Source organism: Vicia villosa, linkage group LG4 (assembly GCF_029867415.1).
Source record: "Vicia villosa cultivar HV-30 ecotype Madison, WI linkage group LG4, Vvil1.0, whole genome shotgun sequence".
Taxonomy (NCBI): domain Eukaryota; kingdom Viridiplantae; phylum Streptophyta; class Magnoliopsida; order Fabales; family Fabaceae; genus Vicia; species Vicia villosa.
Window position 1 is genome coordinate 60,692,654 of NC_081183.1, and position 17,786 is coordinate 60,710,439.

General features: G+C 34.3%; 1 protein-coding gene across 1 annotated transcript; it reads left to right on the top strand.

Moving 5' to 3' along the window:
• The first annotated feature begins 352 nt into the window (after window positions 1–352).
• LOC131594849 (uncharacterized) lies at window positions 353–3,894 on the top strand. The gene is made up of 8 exons (XM_058867056.1): window positions 353–543; window positions 629–741; window positions 906–977; window positions 1,063–1,098; window positions 1,368–1,413; window positions 1,655–1,742; window positions 3,322–3,379; window positions 3,623–3,894. Exons 1-8 carry the CDS (start codon window positions 465–467, stop codon window positions 3,671–3,673), a joined length of 543 nt encoding a protein of 180 aa, XP_058723039.1. The 5' UTR covers window positions 353–464; the 3' UTR covers window positions 3,674–3,894.
• The last annotated feature ends 13,892 nt before the right edge of the window (window positions 3,895–17,786 follow it).

The following is a 17,786-nucleotide window of genomic DNA, read 5'->3' on the forward strand; positions in this document are numbered from 1 at the left end:
ATTAAAAAATTATAATGATATATTTATAAAGTTGTTCCTATTTGGTCAAAATTAATTGGTATTAATAATTATTATTTGGAATTGTCTTTATAGAAAGAAAGAAAGGCAAATGCTAAATTCAGCTTTTAATTTATTAATTATTACAACAAAAAAATAAAAATGTAAGGTAAAACCAAAACCAATTAAATAATACTTTTAGTTTACCTTTTTCTTGTGTGTTTTTCATTGCACCGATTTCATAGAAATAGACACGTGTTGCTCAACTATTGGAGGCTCCACGTGTAGATTTTTTATATTTTTGAAAAAGAAAGAAGAATAATAGGGTGTTGATTGTTGATGTCCCAAAAAGACCAAAAGCCAAAACAGCGATCCACATGAGACCTATAAATTGATATACCTGACATTGCAATTGTGTAAAAAAAATTTAAAGTTTGATAAAATTAGTCTGTCCTCGTTTATCCTCCATGGGTTGGGTTTCAGACACAGTTCACTCGGTCAAGTCCATTAAATTTAGAGAAGCTTTGACCCAAGTCATTACTCTCGGTATGTATCTATCTATGTCTTGTTCATTCTCATACATTCATCGCTAATTCATTCATTAATCTCATATTTAATTAACGTGTTTCAGGGTTGGTTGTAACATCCGCCCTAGTTATATGGAAAGGGTTAATGTGTATCACTGGAACTGAATCCCCCGTTGTGGTTGTTCTTTCCGGAAGCATGGAACCTGGTTTTCAAAGAGTAACCACACACCTTTTCTTTCACACCTTTTCTTTCAATTATTATTATTATTATTATTATTATTATTATTATTATTATTGTTATTATTATTATTGTTATTATTATTATTATTATTATTATTATACTGTTTTGATTTTTCAGATTTGAATCATTTTTTGTTACAGGGTGACATTCTCTTCTTGCACATGAATAATGATCCTATTCGTGCAGGAGACATTGTGGTTTTCAATATAGATGTATGTCCTATTTCCATTCCTTTATCATATCTCTTCATCCATTTTTCTTTCATGTCCTTCACTCTATACTTTGCTCATCCTACAGGGACGTGATATTCCAATTGTTCACCGTGTAATTAAGGTTTGTATCACAACTATTTTCTCTTCAAATTCCATCTTGTACTTGGTAACAAACTCATTTAATCAGATTCCTACATAATCTTGCACATGGTAACAAATCATTTAATCAGATTCGTACATAATTGTAGAAACCAAGGCTTACTATTTGAACTTCTACATTTTGCAAATAGTATGCATATTGATCTATTGGCTGAATCTGTCTGTAAAACATTTATTTTGCTTGGTCATTCTATAGATATCACTTCATTTCTCGGTGTTATTTTATTTTAGGTCCATCAGCGTCAAGATACACAAGATACTTATTACCTTACTAAAGGTATAACCAAACTTTGTGCAAATTATAATATCTCTATTTTATATTTCCGCTGTTAGCAGGTAGAAAGCAATATCTTATCAGTTTTGCTCTTCCTATTCATATTTTTTTTATCGTTACCCTCTTATTTAGTAAATCAAGTTTATGGTTTGTAATTTGTTTTCACAGTGTAATAATTGATCGTTTCTCGTTTGGATAATTCCTTAACATCCAATGATGAACCATACTCATTTCTTTATATCAGGAGACAATAATGACATGGATGATAGGGTTTTGTACAATCATGGCCAGAATTGGTTGGAGAAAAAACATATTATGGGAAAAGCTGCCGGGTAAGTCATTTTCTTTTTGGTGGGGATAATACTATCATGTACATGTCTTCATGCTGGACATTAGCACTTGGCTTGACCTATCACTTCTAGCCCTCATTTATTGAATAGTTAATTAGGTAGGGAATCCGTTAAAGAAGAGAGATTATAGGTTATTGATATCATCAAGGGAAGTTTGTAGGATCTTGTCCTTGGTCTCCTGAATACCTGGAGATTGATTAATGTTCGGTATGTTTTATATTCTCTTCTTATTTGCTGGCTACCAATTAAAAATAGGTGCATCTGGTATATGTGATTTTGGAAAAAAACTGTAGTTATGGGGAGTGGGATTGAAGTAGTTTTGGAACATAATTCATGTTGTATTAAGTGAATCCTCGCCAATCTTGTGCTAGTGATCCACAATTAATCTAATTAACTTCCTTTTGCTTCTATAGCCCCATTGGTAAAGCAATGAGAGCTACTTTTGATAAACTATCTAGCCCCATTGGTATAGTAACGACAGCTTCTATGGATAAACCATCTTTTCTTTCCAGATTTTGAACCTGTATCTATCAACTTTTTATTGAGCGGACAAAACTCTGATGTAGATTTTAAAGGGATCATTGTTTGAAGGAAATATTTTGATGGACTAAAAACGAAATTTGAGATATTTAGGAGAACCAAAAACATATTTAACTCTTTTTTTAGGTAGTCAATTAATTTAAGATAAAAGGTATCCATGGAAATAAGAAAACACATGCCCCTTCCTCTCCTTTCACTTTCTACTATGTTCTCCCTCTACCGGTAACACTGATAGAGGCTGATCATGAAAGCATCTTTTTAATAATGTTAACACTTGCATTTTTTTCTCATCTCTCTATGCATAACTATGACCTATGTTTAAACAAACAATTGATTCAGTACTCTCCTATGGAGATTCTATTGATGTGCAATAATTTTATTGGAAGAAAATAGACCGTTAGTCTGACTGTTGGAAGAGTTTAATACTATTTTTGGTAGATGATTCATTATTTTGTTTTATTTATGGAAGGGTAAGAAAAAGGGGGATATGTGTGTGGTCCTCTTTGTATTTAATTAGTTTTGACATTGTTAATAACAGTTTTATTAAAAAGCAGTTATAACACCACTACATAATGGGATATTTAGTAAAAAATATTGTAAAATAGTGGCACTAAGAACTGTTGTGTAACAGAAAGAAACTACTACTTTTCACAACCTGCAGTTGACAACACTAGTTAATAATAATGTATGTCTGTTTTTCTTCCCATTTATCTAACCTTGTGGAAAAATCCATTATTCCAAAATGTATATGTTTGTTATTAAGGTGTTTAAATGGGGAGTGACATCAGGGAAAGTAAAAATTGTTTTACAACAGATTGAGAAAGGATAGGGACTTCCATTTTGTAATAGGCCTTAATTAGAGAAGTTAATACCTTTACAATGTGATAGAAATATTCTAGTTGACATTAGTTCACTACTAAATGCATTTCCTTTTGCTTGTGATGTGACAATATGCTACAAAATTACCGGACGATTTATCTTATCTTGTCTAATATGTTCAGCTACATTCATCTTTCTGCAGGTTTTTACCTTATGCTGGTTGGGCTACAATAATTATGTCCGAAAAACCCATTGTCAAGGTTTGTTCATTGGGCAGTTTATATTTTACCCTGAAAAAAAATTAAATTTCTTCCCCTTTCGTCTAAAATAAAAAAAGGGTTCAACCTATGATTTTCTTCTCTCTACAACATTATCCTTCTACTCTTCCCACTACATACTTTTTTTTCTCTTTGGTTCTCAAATTCTTATATGCTAAGGCGCATTAGCTAATACTATATCAAAAATTAGTATTTGAATGTTAATTTGTCCTTGTTTTTTTGCAGTATATACTCGTGGGGGCATTAGGACTACTGGTTTTGACATCGAAGGAATAGGTTAAGAAACAACCACATACAGACACAGTACAATGTAAAAGAATCTCAGAATCATTAGTGTTACTGGCACAAATAATTCATATTTTCTTCATTGCCTCCTTACTGGAATGGAGCTATTTTAATCAATAGGCATCATTTGGTTTTAAAAATTAAATTTATGGTTCTTAGAAAAAGGAGTTGACATTTTAAATTTAAAGTAAAAGTATAAATTTTGACGATTATATACATGTAAATTTTCACACTCCCCTATTTTTGGTTATGTATTCCCCCATTCCGAAGCCTTGTAAAAGCGTAGGATTTACTTTTCTGCTTTTACTTTCCGCACCTATCAACGGCTATAAACTGTTTAGATGTATGTTAATAGGATTGTATGGCAAGATAAAATCAAACTAGAATAACCCTAATTTTCAGGATTAAATAAATCAACCACTTTTGTTCATACACTCACCTTTAGGGTAATCCTCTCTTATGTTGCCTTTCGACGAATAATAGTCAAGTCCCTCGAGCGTAGGGATACCTTAGCAAATGTCCCTCTGATTTAAATCATCATAGTCCCTTCGATTTAAAGATCATGGTCCCTTTGGTGTTGCCTATGATATAAATGATCTTGATGATAGTCCCTTTGAATGCTAAGGTATCCTTACTTGTTGCCTTTATGACTATTCACATCCAATGCATAAGACTTCCTACCCTCTTTATGGTATGGATAGCCCTTATGACTATTCGATGACCCTTCGATGTCCCGAATACATCCAATGAAAGGACTTCCCACTAACTAACGGTGTGGATAGTATCTTTCCCTTAACGAAATACTTAAAGAACAAGAAAAACATTAAACTTAGGGTAAGTAGTCCTTAATTGCTTGATCAATTCAAACAAATTTAAAATGTTTTTCACACCTCCTTTTTAAAACAATTTTCAAAGACTACACTTTGTATACATCCGTACGAAGATCATTACAAAGTTAAAGCTCTTTTCAAAAATGTTTTTTCTAAACACACACTACACTTCTTTTCAAACAATTAAAACAATTCAAAAAGTGAGCTAAGCAATTAAGAGCCCATGGATAAGCATGGATACAAAGGGTGCTTACACCTTCCCTTTGTATAACCTACCCCCGAACTCAAAATCTTTCAAAGGTCTTTCCTGTTCTTTTTGCCTTTCCTAATTGGATAAAATAAAAGTCGGTGGCGACTCTTGCTATCTGCAACATTTTAAAAAGGTCAGTTCTCCTACCATAATACAGAACTGGCGACTCTGCTGGGGATTCTTAAAAAGAGGAGTTACCTTAAAGTTTTAGATCACTTTAAATGATTTCAATTGTGTGTCTTGTTTGCTTTATTTTTAAGGGTACTGCTTGGGAATGTTCTTGTGTGAAAGATTTTAACCCGAATCTCGAGATGCCTTTGGTATGTGGCAATAGACCAAGGAGACTGTACGGCTCGTCCCGATATGGTTGATCTAGTGGCCATAGTTAGTGCGACGCTTTGGTTTGTTCTGATTGCCCATGATCGGGGAGACATTAGGCTACCATGTAGTGTCATTAAGCACTAATTTGCCCTTAGAACCCTAGTTGAACTTGACTTTGGCCTATTGGCGAGATGGCTGGCTTTGGATTCTTGACCGAAGCTGGTTTATACTCAAAGCTACACTCATTGAGATCAATCTTTCAAGATGTTTTCGGTCAGCCACCCGAGCGCTGACTGAGATAATGCTTTCGAGAATGATCAGTGATATGAGCTCCATAGAACCCGGTTACTATTTTAGGACAGGTTGAACCAACTAAACTTCAGTGGGGAGGGTACTTACCTATGGACTTCGTGCAAGCCTTTAAACCTAAGGACACTTGTGTGACTTGCTTGTGTGTGTTGCTAACCCTTTGATTTCCTTGCAGGATTTGTTTGTAGGACTTGCTCGTCCTTATGCTTTGCCCAATGCATAACATTTGCATGACATCATGACATCATAATATAGCATGTTAACTAACCCTTTCAAGGATCTTAGGAATTTAGGACACACAATTTCAGGTGCTATTATCAAGGACTGAATTCCTATCAAGGGGCAAGAGGATTTATTTTCCTCTGGCCATATGTCTTCCAGTTTAGAGACACAGTACCTATCAAGGGGCAAGAGGATTTATTTTCCTCCATCCATATACCTTCAAACTCAGAAGTACAAGTGTAATACGGTGAGAGAATTGACTTTTAAAATTTGTGGATAGCAAGAGTCGCCACCGACTTTTATTTTATCCAATTAGGAAAGGCAAAAAGAACAGGAAAAACCTTTTTGAAAGAGATTGAGTTCGGGGGGTAGGTTATGCAAAGGGAAGGTATAAGCACCCTTTGCATCCATGGTTATCCATGGGCTCTTAATTGCTTAGCTCACTTGTTTGTTTTGAAATGTTTGAAAGTGTAGTGTGTGTTTAGAAAACGGTTTGTAAAAGAACTTGACTTTGTAATGATTCATCATTCGAATATATACAAAGTACTTGTCTTGAAAGATGTTTTTGTAAAGCGAGGTGTGAAAAGTATTTTCTTTGAATTTGTTATGAGCAAGCACTTAAGAGTTACCTACCCTAAGTTCGTAAGGTCTTTCCTATTCTAAAGACTTTCCTTGAGCGATAGTACTATCCATACCATATAGGGGAAGGTAGTCCTATACATTGGATGTGAATAGTAATAAAAGGCAACAAGTAAGGATACCTTAGCATTCGAAGGGACTATCATCATTTAATCGAGGGACGAGATCATTTATATCGTAGGTAACATCGAAGGGATCATGATCTTTAAATCGGAGGGACTATGATGATTTAAATCGGAGGGACATTTGCTAAGGTATCCCTACGCTCGAGGGACTTGACTATTTTTCGTCGAAAGGCAACATAAGAGAGGATTACCCTAAAGGTGACTGTGTGAGAAGTGTGTTATTTTCATATATTTTATCTTGAATTATTTGTTAGCTATGTTCAATTTTAATCTTGCCATACAATCCTATTAACATACATCTAGCAGTTAAATAGCAATTTAAAGGGTGCAGAAAGTAAAGTGCGGAAAATAAAATCCTACCCTATTACATGGCTTTGGGAGAGATACATAATTATAAAACCTTTACAGAAAATAAAATGCGGAAAATAAATTCTAATTACTATTACATGGCTTCGGGAGAGATACATAATTATAAAACCTTTGCAGAAAATAAAATGCGGAAAATAAAAGTCCTAGTTACTATTACAAACCAGGAGCAGTTACATAATTAAAAAATGTGGAAAATAAATCCTAATTAAACTATTACAAACTATGAACAATTACATAATAATTGTAAAAATAATATGCAAATAAAATATAAATATCGCATGAATCGGGGAATCGAGAAAATATTGGGGATGGAGAGAAAGAGATTTAAATTAGAAAAATATTTTAAGTTATAAAAAACCTAAATCTAATTATTTAAAGAAATATTCTAATTACTAAATCTAATCTAATCTAATTAAAATTTAAATTGTAAATTAATCCTAATTATTAAATCCTAATCAAATCCTAAATCTAATCAAATAAATTTAATGTTAGGAAAAAAATCAAATTAAATTAGAACTAATATTTTTGTGTTTTTTAATGATATATTTTAATTAAAAGACTAATTAACCTAATTATAAGTTATTTACAAATTAATTAAATGATAAAAATTTATGTCTAATTAATTAATTAAAAAAGTTTATGTCAAAACAAATAAAAAAACATAATCCTAGTTATTACAAACCATCACTAGTTATAAATATTAGCCAAAAACTGTTAGAAATTAAACTAAACTATTACGGTGTTTTTAAATTATACAATTTTCCAAGAAATAAAGAAAGGTTCAGAAAATTAGATCAAGGCCAAAAGGATAGGAATACCTGATTTGACTTTTAGCCAGAAAGTCTGGATTCAAAAATAGAGATTTTATCAAGGGGAAGTGGCCAACAAAGTGTTTGGCCAAAACAGGGTTAATAGCCAAAGGAAGTACCTTTAAAAAAGATAATAAGAATAAAGATAATAATATGAATAATAATAATAATAATAGTATAATAGTATAATAGTAATAATAATAATAATGAAAGAAAAGAAAATAAAAAAATAAATAAAAAAAGAAAAAGAGTGGCCTCATATTGAAGTTTTAATCATCGGCCAAAATGAGGTTTTTGAAGGAAAAGCCTCCGATATCATCATTGGCCTAAAGGTTTTTGAAAAGAAAAGGTTTGTTTTTAGTTTTGATAAAAAAGTTTTGAAAAGGTTTTTTCTAAAAAAAAAAAAAAAAAGAGGCCTCATAGGAAATCATTGGCCAAAAATATTGTAATTCTAGTTACAGGATGTAAAAAAAGGGTTTTTAAAAGGAGGAGGCCTCATATGAAATCATTGGCCATGAACTAAGAAAAAAAACAACAAAAGATATTGAAGAGACTCTCGAAAGAAAAGAGATTGAAGAAAAGTGTGTAAAAAAATGTTAGTATAGTTTAGAAATTGTGGTGAATTATTTTGTACGAGTAGAAATTAGGAATGGAGAATGGGGTTGAAGGTGTTAAAAAAAGGTTTAGTTGTGAGAGAGTGAATTGAAAAGTTGGTAATTGTTAGTTTTTTTAAAAGTGTACAAAATGACTCAATTTGTAGTGTAAATTTAGGTTAAAATAAAAAAGGAAAAAATAAATTAACATTAATACTATTGACATAACAAAATTATTTGTTTTGATTTTTATCTAAATTTAGAGAGAATCAAATCAAATAAGTTTTAATGCCAACTGACTTGGACAAAAAGCTAAGCAAAAGTAATATTTTGATTTTTGATTTTTTTTTTGCTATAAAATGCCTAAAATAATGAATTACAATTAAAAATTAATATTTTAAAAAAATCAAAATTAAAAACGAAAAATTAGAATTAAAAACTTATTTTTTTGGATTTTTTGAATATTTTATGATTTTTTGGTATTTTTTGACTAAAAAATGCATAAAAGTGAAAATTGACTATTTTAAAAAATGCCTATTTAATTAGTGCGAAAATTAAATTAAAATAATTTTAAAAAAAATTGCAATTTTTATGATATTTGAATAAATGGAAATAAAGTTAGAATTAAAATTAGAAAACAAATAAAAAAGGAGAAATGTTAGAAGTGAGATTCGAGCCCGAGACCTCTAGCTCTTGTACCTTTTAACCTCAAATCCTTACCAATTGAGCTATGTCACTTATTTGAAATAAAATGACATTTGCAAATATATGAGGGCAAATTTTGGGGTATGACAACAAGTATCCCGAATCAGAGGCTATGACCCACTGGATATGGTGAGATTGATTCTCATCGAAGGACGTCCAAAGATGAAAGCTAAAGTTCTTCGACAAAGCTGCAACTACATTTCAATATCGCAAACTAAATTCCTTAAAGATCCTTGAAAATATCGCATTTGCATTCATAACATCGCATAGCAGGTTTCCACAACAGATTTCTCATCCTCTCTCGCTGTTTATTTCAACACACATGGATCTCGAGCAATCAGTCCAAGACCTTCAAGCCTAGAATGCCCAATTTCAAGATCTGATCCTGAACTTGTCTAAGGGGAAAGACGAGCTAAAAACCCTGCTAACCAAGAAGGAGAAAAAGCCCAGAAGATCTATGGGTGTCCTTAACATGGGAAGAAGATTCCGAGGTCCACTTAAGAAAGCTGAAGAAGTCAAAGTTTCTCTAGAGGAGGACAATGAACAAGATGATGATGCTAGTGTCAAAACTGATGCGAAAAGCAACCACGATTCTGTCAAACCCTCTGAGGAAGAAGAGGACTACTACTATGAGGACGAACATCCCGATAACAAATACAAGTTGCTAGAAGAGCGCATGAAAGCTATGGAGATTCAGAAAGTATCTGGGCTAGATTTTGAAGAATTGGTTCTCATCTTAGGGGTGGTCATCCCTCCCAAATTCAAGACTCCTACCTTTGCTAAGTAGGACAGAGTCTCCTGTCCTAAGCTACATTTAAGATCTAATGTGAGAAAGATTCAACCTCACACTGCTGACAAGAAGCTCCGGATCCATTTCTTTTAAGAAAGTCTGGCTGGAACACAATTGGAATGGTACTATCAACTTGAAGGTTCCAACATCCATACTTGGGAAGATTTGGCTACTACTTTCTACAAGCAAAACCAATACAATACTGATCTCGCATCAACCCGCATGCAACTACAAAACATGTCCATGGGACCCAAATAAAGCTTCAAAGAGTACGCTCAGAAACGGAGAGACATGGCAGGGAGAGTCCAACCTTTTTTGGCTGACCGAGAGTTAGTTGACATGTTCATGAGTACACTGACTGGTCCTTTCTACAGCCATTTTCTTGGAAGCTCTTCATCTGGTTTCACCGACCTCGTACTGACTAGAGAACATGTTGAAAGTGGTACAACAACAGGGCAATCCTGGTCTCTAATCAAGCGCTGTTGGGAAGAATGAATCCAACACTGTTGGGGCAATCCTAGTCTCTAATCAAGCGCTGGTACAACAAAAGGGCAACTAACATAAACAAGGCGCATCCAAAAGACAATTCACTAAGATTAACATTCTTTGACTCAAGTGTTGCAACACTTGTTTAAAGCAGAGCTACTTACACAAATAGCTCCTCATCCAAATCCCAACATTTCCTCTCCTCGCTATAATCCCAACGCGAGGTGTGCATATCACTCCAATAGTCTTGGACATGACACTTACAATTACTGGACCTTGAAGAATAAGATTCAAGATATGATCGATGCTGGGGAAATTGAGTTCGACCCTCCTACAACCCCTAACATGATCACTGCTCCCAGGCCTAATTATAACAAGACTGCTAATGATGTGGATGGCTAGAAGGATGGACTATTGGATCATTAGCTTTGTTTTCATTTGCAATTTTCTTTTCTGTTTGTTTAAACATTTGACTTATGATAGACATTATCTGTTTTAATAATCATCATTAATGCATTGCATATGTTTTTCTGGATTTATTTCTTCTCTCTATGTTAAAACTTTGTTTTGTTTTTGTGATATTCGACTCCTGCTAAAGCTGTATTCCTTTTACGGGAGGATGACGAAAACGATTCCGCAACCTCATACAGTATGCTTTTGAACAGACTGTGCTAATGATGTACAGGAATTGTTTCAAATCCCCAAACACTGGAGATATAAGGAAGTTAATCCCTTGTCAACCCCTTTGAGCCTTGAAGTAGGAGTTTCTTTTCTATACAAGAAAACCCTCACATTTAACCCGGGGAAAGGGTAGTATTCAGTTAACCTGATTGAGCGTTCAAAATTCATCAGGAGCAAGCATCTAAGGATACAACAATGGTTATCCTTCAAAAGGTTGAGGAAAGTTAATACCACAATAGTTATCCCTCATCAACCAAGAAATGAAGCAGTCACTATCTCTCCAACGAATCAAAGACATCTCAGGATCATATGACTTGTTCAAAAAAAGGAAAAATGACCCCAAAAAAGAGAAAAGAAATCCCGCTAATTCAACAAACTTGAAAACAAGTGACTTAGGCAAAAATTAGGGCATCCCGCTGGACTGCAAACCTGAAATTCAAAAGAATTTGTCCAAGAAAAAGATTGGGAAACAAAGAGATCCTTAACAAAAAGAATAAAGATCGTGTGATCAGACACCAAATACAAAAGGTAAGGTGACTGCCATGTCCAAACACCTCATTGATTCCTTGATCACCTCAAGTTCCTCTTGAAGGATGAATGCTCGCATCAAGTTAATTGAACTTAGGTTGGAGAACATCACGAAGGGGGTGGGCACCAATAAAATTTTGAGCCTAAAAAATCCTTTTTTCTAAAAAACCGTGAACCTGGTCACGTTACAACCCTCAAAAGTCCTAATTTAAGCAGGGTTAATTCGAAAGCATACTGTAACGAGAATACGGTAAACTGACTCCTAGGAGTTTTTGCTAAACGCTTGAGTTGGTACCACACCACCTTTCAAGAAAAAAATCGATGTTTTGATATCCTTTCAAAAAGTTTCTTTTAAAGTTCAAGGAAAACACGAACTTTGAATTAGAATTATATTTCTCGTAATAAACATGCTTTCCATATGAATAAGTGTTTGACATCAGGGAAGTTTCCATCATGAACTTCAGACGAAAAGTAGGTCATCTTCAGAACCCCGTTGAGTTCGAGCGAGAATATATCAAATTCCGATCACCCTCAGGGGCACAAAAAGCAGGTGAATATCTTGTTAAGTAAGAACTCATATATCTGGGGCAATCATGTCAAGATTCAAACACTCTCTCAGAAGTGTTGATCAATCAGGGGGCATTATTCCTAAATTCATGATACGGGGGCATGTTGCTTACAACAACACAAATCTCAGGAAGCCCTCCCGAAAGACACGCTTCAGAAGTGCTCCGAAAAGCAGAAATATTTCCTGCGGCTGACTCAGTTGGCTAAAACGCCAGTATGTACAAGGGGCAGGACATGTTATTTTCCAATTCATCTCGGGCAGCCAGGTCGAGATTCAAATGATCTCTCAAATGCGCTGAACAGTCAGAGATTTATTTTTCCCGCGAAACACTGCTATAGTTTGCTGTCATCATTAAAAACATTTTGCATTCATACATCATATATCTCATGGCATATGCATAACATTCTCATTCATTTCAAAAACATTCATCATACCTGTAATACGGTGAACTGACTTTATTTGAAATGTGCGGATAGCAAGAGTCGCCACCGACTTTTATTTTATCCAATTTTAATAGAAAGGCTAAAAGAACAGGAAAAGACCTTTTGAAAAGATTTTGAGTTCGGGGGGTAAGTTATACAAAGGGAAGGTGTAAGGCACCCTTTGCATCCATGGTTATCCATGGGCTCTTAATTGCTTAGCTCACTTTGTTTTCAAAATGTTTGAATTGTTTGAAAAGTAGGGTGTGAATAGAAAAAACCTTGAAGAAGAAATTTAGCTTGTAAATAAGCGTAGTCTTTTTGAATTTGATTTTTGAAAAGAGGTGTGAAAAATAATTTGAATTTTAGAGCAAGTAATTAGTAGCAACTACCCTAAGTTTGAAAGATCGTTCTTTTAGCTTTTCAGGCGAAAGGATCTATCCATACCATGAGAGGGCAGGAAGTCTTTCAATTGGATGTTGAGGGTCATCGAGACATCGTTTGCCATAAGACTGTCCCTTGCCATGAAGAGGGCAGGTAGTCTAAGGGAAGGATATAATAGTCATTAATCTTTTTAGGCATCATGCGAGGATACCTTAGAAATTGGGACAATCATCTTATTTTTTCGAGGCAACATCGAGGGACTAGATGATTTTTAATCTCTATAGGCAACCTTGCTTTAGGTATCCTCGGAATCGAGGGACTTGACTATCTAGTATAATTAAAGGAAACAGAATCATAAGGCAACAGGCAACAAAGGCAACAAGAGAGGTTACCCTAAAGGTGTGTGGGTGCAACAATCACGTGGTTCAGTTCGAATATTTAATCTTGTATTGTTAGTGATCTAACGTTTGATTGATGATCTTGCACTCCCTAATTTACTAACCACAACAATTAATATTACGGAAATTAAAGGCAGAAAATAAATTCCTACGCTATTACAATAAACACCTGCGGGGATGGGGGAAATTAAAAGACGGAAGAATAAGAGGGGATAATAATTAGTTTAATCATCTTGATCTCGAGCCTTGATCTTCCTCGAACCCTTGATTGACTCTGATCATCTGAGAATAGACGGAAAATAAATAAAAGGAACAGTGAGTGTAGGAGGAATTCATTAACAGATGAAGTAAAACCTAATTGAACCTACAAGGCAAAGATTAAAAATAAAATGATATTTAAATAAGAAGGAAATCAGAGCTTAGCTTTTTGATTGGTATGGTGCGTGGCCGAAGAACCTTGGCCAACCCTGAAAAAATGAAGAAAAGAAAGATAGAAAACTTTTTGTGGCAAATAAAAGGCATTGATAATAAATAAAAGAGGTTCTAAAAAAAGGTAAAGGTTTTGGAAATATTCAGGGTAAACCCTGATTTTTAGGGAATGAAGTTTTTATGAGAAAACTCGACACACTAGGTTAATGGACAATGCCTACCAAAAATGATATTTTAGAGTTAACGGCAAAGGTTGATGATAAAACCTAAAACTAATAAACATTATTAAAATCTAAAATAATTAGCCTAAAATTAATTAATTAAAATTATTTAACCTAATTTCTAAATTAAAGTTTTAAATTAAAGTTAACTAATTAGAAAAACTAATCCTAATTACTAATTATTTTAACCTAATTAACTAATTGATTAATTTAAGATTAAATTAGTTATTATGCTAATCCTAATTAACCATTAAAAAAATCTAACTATTAGATAATTAACCTAATTATTAAATGAAAAATAAAACTAAAGAAAATAAAGCATAAAAAAGCTGAAAGAGAGAAAGAAAAAAATGAAGAAAAAAAAGAAAAAAGAAAAAAGAAAAAGGAAAGAAGAAACCTAGGGCGTTGGATCTAGTGTGGTCAGATGCTGAGTGTCTATAATGGACCTGCAATTTCTTGGGCGTACGATTTGGCACCATAGAGATCCAACGATTGACATTTGAGAGTGCATCGTGAGCCATGTGTAGGAAGGATGCGCCGGATCTGAGAGTGAATCATTAGAAAAAATTATATGTTGTATGCCTGGTTCAAACCCAGGTTGTAGTGGTTTCAAGCCTCCTTCTTATGCCAAGTGTGCTGTAAGTTTTAGTCATTTATTATACAAAACTCAAATAATATATATAAAGTATAATTCAAATGGGAAATTGAAAATAAAAGTCAAGTGTGGGCCCCCCTGTGATTACGCTGCAGCCAATTATTGGTGGAGAGAAGAAGTGTAAGATTTGACCAGCCAATGAGAAGCAACGCGCGTGGGAAGAGAGAGAGCATGAAGATGGACTGGCCAATGAAGACAATCCAACGCACGGTCAACAATTCATGGACACTATTCATCATCCCTCACCTTGTTTCCTGCGGATTTGCGTGTGGAATCTATTGCAGTTTTACCTGCGACTTTTCCCACGATTTCAAAGGCAGCCATTGATATATTTTGAAGCCTGCAAAACAAAGATTAAACACAGCAAGAAGCAACCCAGATCCCCTAATTCAAGGGTAGCGAGTTCAATGGAGTGCTTAGTTCGGCACGAAACTATCTAGAACCATGAAAACGAGTTGCATAGTGGTTCTTGCCCTAACAATGGTGTTTTGCATTTTGGATGCTAAAGCTTCGCATGAATGATCAAGACCTCTTCTATATCAAACCAAAAGCTCATTAAAACGATTAGTTAGCGTTAAACCATGATACAGTAAGAGCTACGAAAAATCAACTTATGCATGAACATGGTGAACGTGATATAAGCCCTATAGGTACTATAGAGACTTGAGAACGACGTCGTCTTACCCTTCCTCACCTCAAGAATAAGTTAAGATGGTTGGTTCTCATTGAAAGTAGCTGCACCTTGTAAAAAGAATTTGCACCTCTCTTGAATATTTTTTGCACCTTGGAACCCTAGTATTTTCCAAATTTTCGTGTCCCCCTTATGCTGAGTATGTAGAGTATTTATAGAGCTCAGAATTAGGGCAACAATTAGCTTGAAAAACAAGTTGATTGGTGAGAGAAAGATTGGAGAAAATTTGATTGAAAATTTGAATGGTTTCTTTCTATTTTTACCTCAATATTTTCCAATCACCTTCACCACGAATTTTTCATCAAAATAATCATATTTGGCTGATTGGATTTGATTGGGAATATTAGTCCTTGATTTAAACCAATTATTTCATATTTTACATGATTTATTAGTATTTAAATGAATTTAAAATTCAAATAAATAAAATAAATGTAATAAAAATAAAATAATTAATTTAAGGATGTTTATAAAGCCCATAGACACGTTTGGGATCCATTATTTAGGCCCATTAGTCCAAAAACATCAAGTTATGCAATTAGGGTTTTGTGTTTTTCTTGAGATTTAACCAACTTCTGAGCCTCGTATATCCTTCAATTTTTATCATATGAACATGTTCTAGGACTTTTTGGAAACCTCAAGATGTCCTCTACAAGCCACTGTGGAACATACTTTTCATTTGGAGATTTTATCTTGAAGATATGGCTCCTGGAAGAAAACAGCTTTTTGCAAGCTTCTAGAAGGACCTGTAATGTATTGGCATATATCTCTTAAATGAAGCATTTCTGGCCTTGGCATGTGAGAGACAAAGTTGTAGAGAATTCAATTTCCTTCAAAATGAGCTTTGGATGGGAAATTTCTGATATTCCATGTGAAATTTATGGCTGGTCAAAGTTCAGTTGACTTTAGGTCCAAAAAACCCTAATTTAGAAAGTTTTTGAACTGTCGATTTCTGATCTTTTCTTGATGAACCATGATCGATTCTTGATCAAATGGTGAATGATACTTCAATACGAGGATGTTGACAAAAAATCAGGAGTTTTGAGTGTATTTTGACCACAGTTGACTTCTAGGTCAACCCAGTCGACTGTTGATTATTCGGGTCATTGAGTGAGCAATCTTTTGAATCAGGGCTTGAAAATTGTCATGAGGGAACTTTGAATCATATGAGAGATCATGGAATCCACTTGAGGTATCAGAAGTTCAAATTCCTTTATTAAATCAGAAACCCTAATTTGAAGGCTGTTGTTTAAGAGAGAGACTGCATGCTTTCTTCTTGTATGTCTTTGAGCATTTGAAAGTCAGGTGGACTGAAATATGAATAAATATGTTGGGCAAATTTTGGGGTATGACAACTGCCCCTGTTCCATCTTCTTACACTTGAGGATGTAGATTGGCTTGTGTGCCAGTTGGAATTTGAAGGTGGAAGAGAATTGAACACTAGAATACCCAGGAATTTGCCCTAGCTGAAGCAGGGGCTTTTGCCGGAGACGGGCTTAAAGATGCCGTCCAAGTATTGGAAAAGATGTGTGAGACGGGCTTAAAGATGCCATCTGATCTGGATAAATACGAAAGTCAGAATAAGTCGTACATTAGACTATATCCGAGCTTGAGGTAGTTGAGAGGCGTTTGTCAGAGATGGGCTTGAAGATGCCATCAGATGTTTGAAAAGTTGTTCGTCTAAAGCAGATGTTTTTCAGACTGGATCATATACATTGATTGTATTTGAAGGAGATTCATTAAAATGAAGTAATGTCTTACAGACGACTACCTGAAGAGGTTCTTGAATAGGGTAGATCCCTGACTAATGCAAAAGAGATTAGGCTTTAACCAATGCTCGGGAAGAACTGTCTTGTAGAAGATTAACTGAGAGACTCCTTGAAAGGGCAGTGAATGTCTTAGGAAATGTTGGATAAAGATCTAGAAAGTTTGAGATATGTCTTAAACAAGATTAACCTAGAAAGGTATGATATGTCTTAAACAAGACTGACCTAGAAAGGCTCCTAGAAAGGATATGATACGTCTTACACAAGACTACCTAGAAAGGCTCCTGGAAAGGATGGAACATCTTAGAAAATATTACCTAAAGAGGTTCCTAGAAAGGATGAGAAATGTCTTAGAAAAGACTACCTAGAAAGGCTCCTAGAAAGGATATGATACGTCTTACACAAGACTACCTAGAAAGGCTCCTGGAAAGGATGGAACATCTTAGAAAATATTATCTAAAGAGGTTCCTAGAAAGGATGAGAAACGTCTTAGAAAAGACTACCTAGAAAGGATATGAGTCATCTTAGAAAAGATTTACCTAGAAAGGTTCCTAGAAAGGATGATAAATGTCTTAGAAAAGACTACCTAGAAAGGATATAAAACATCTTAGAAAAGATTACCTAGAGAGGTTGGGAAGTTCTTAATTATTTATGAAGAAAGACCCGGAATGAAGTGTCAGAATTGTATTTGTCTTGAATGAGTGTTGAGATTGAATCGTCGATACGATTGTATTTGCACCGCACTTGGATGATAATATTCTTTTGATTATGAAATGACCTGAAAAGGAAAGATTAGTTTTATGCAATGTCATGATGCATGTATTGAGATTCTCGAAATAAACGAGAGCACTGTATGTTATGCATGTATTTATGAATGATGCAAGGATGGACTATATAGTCGAAGAATATTGATAATTTT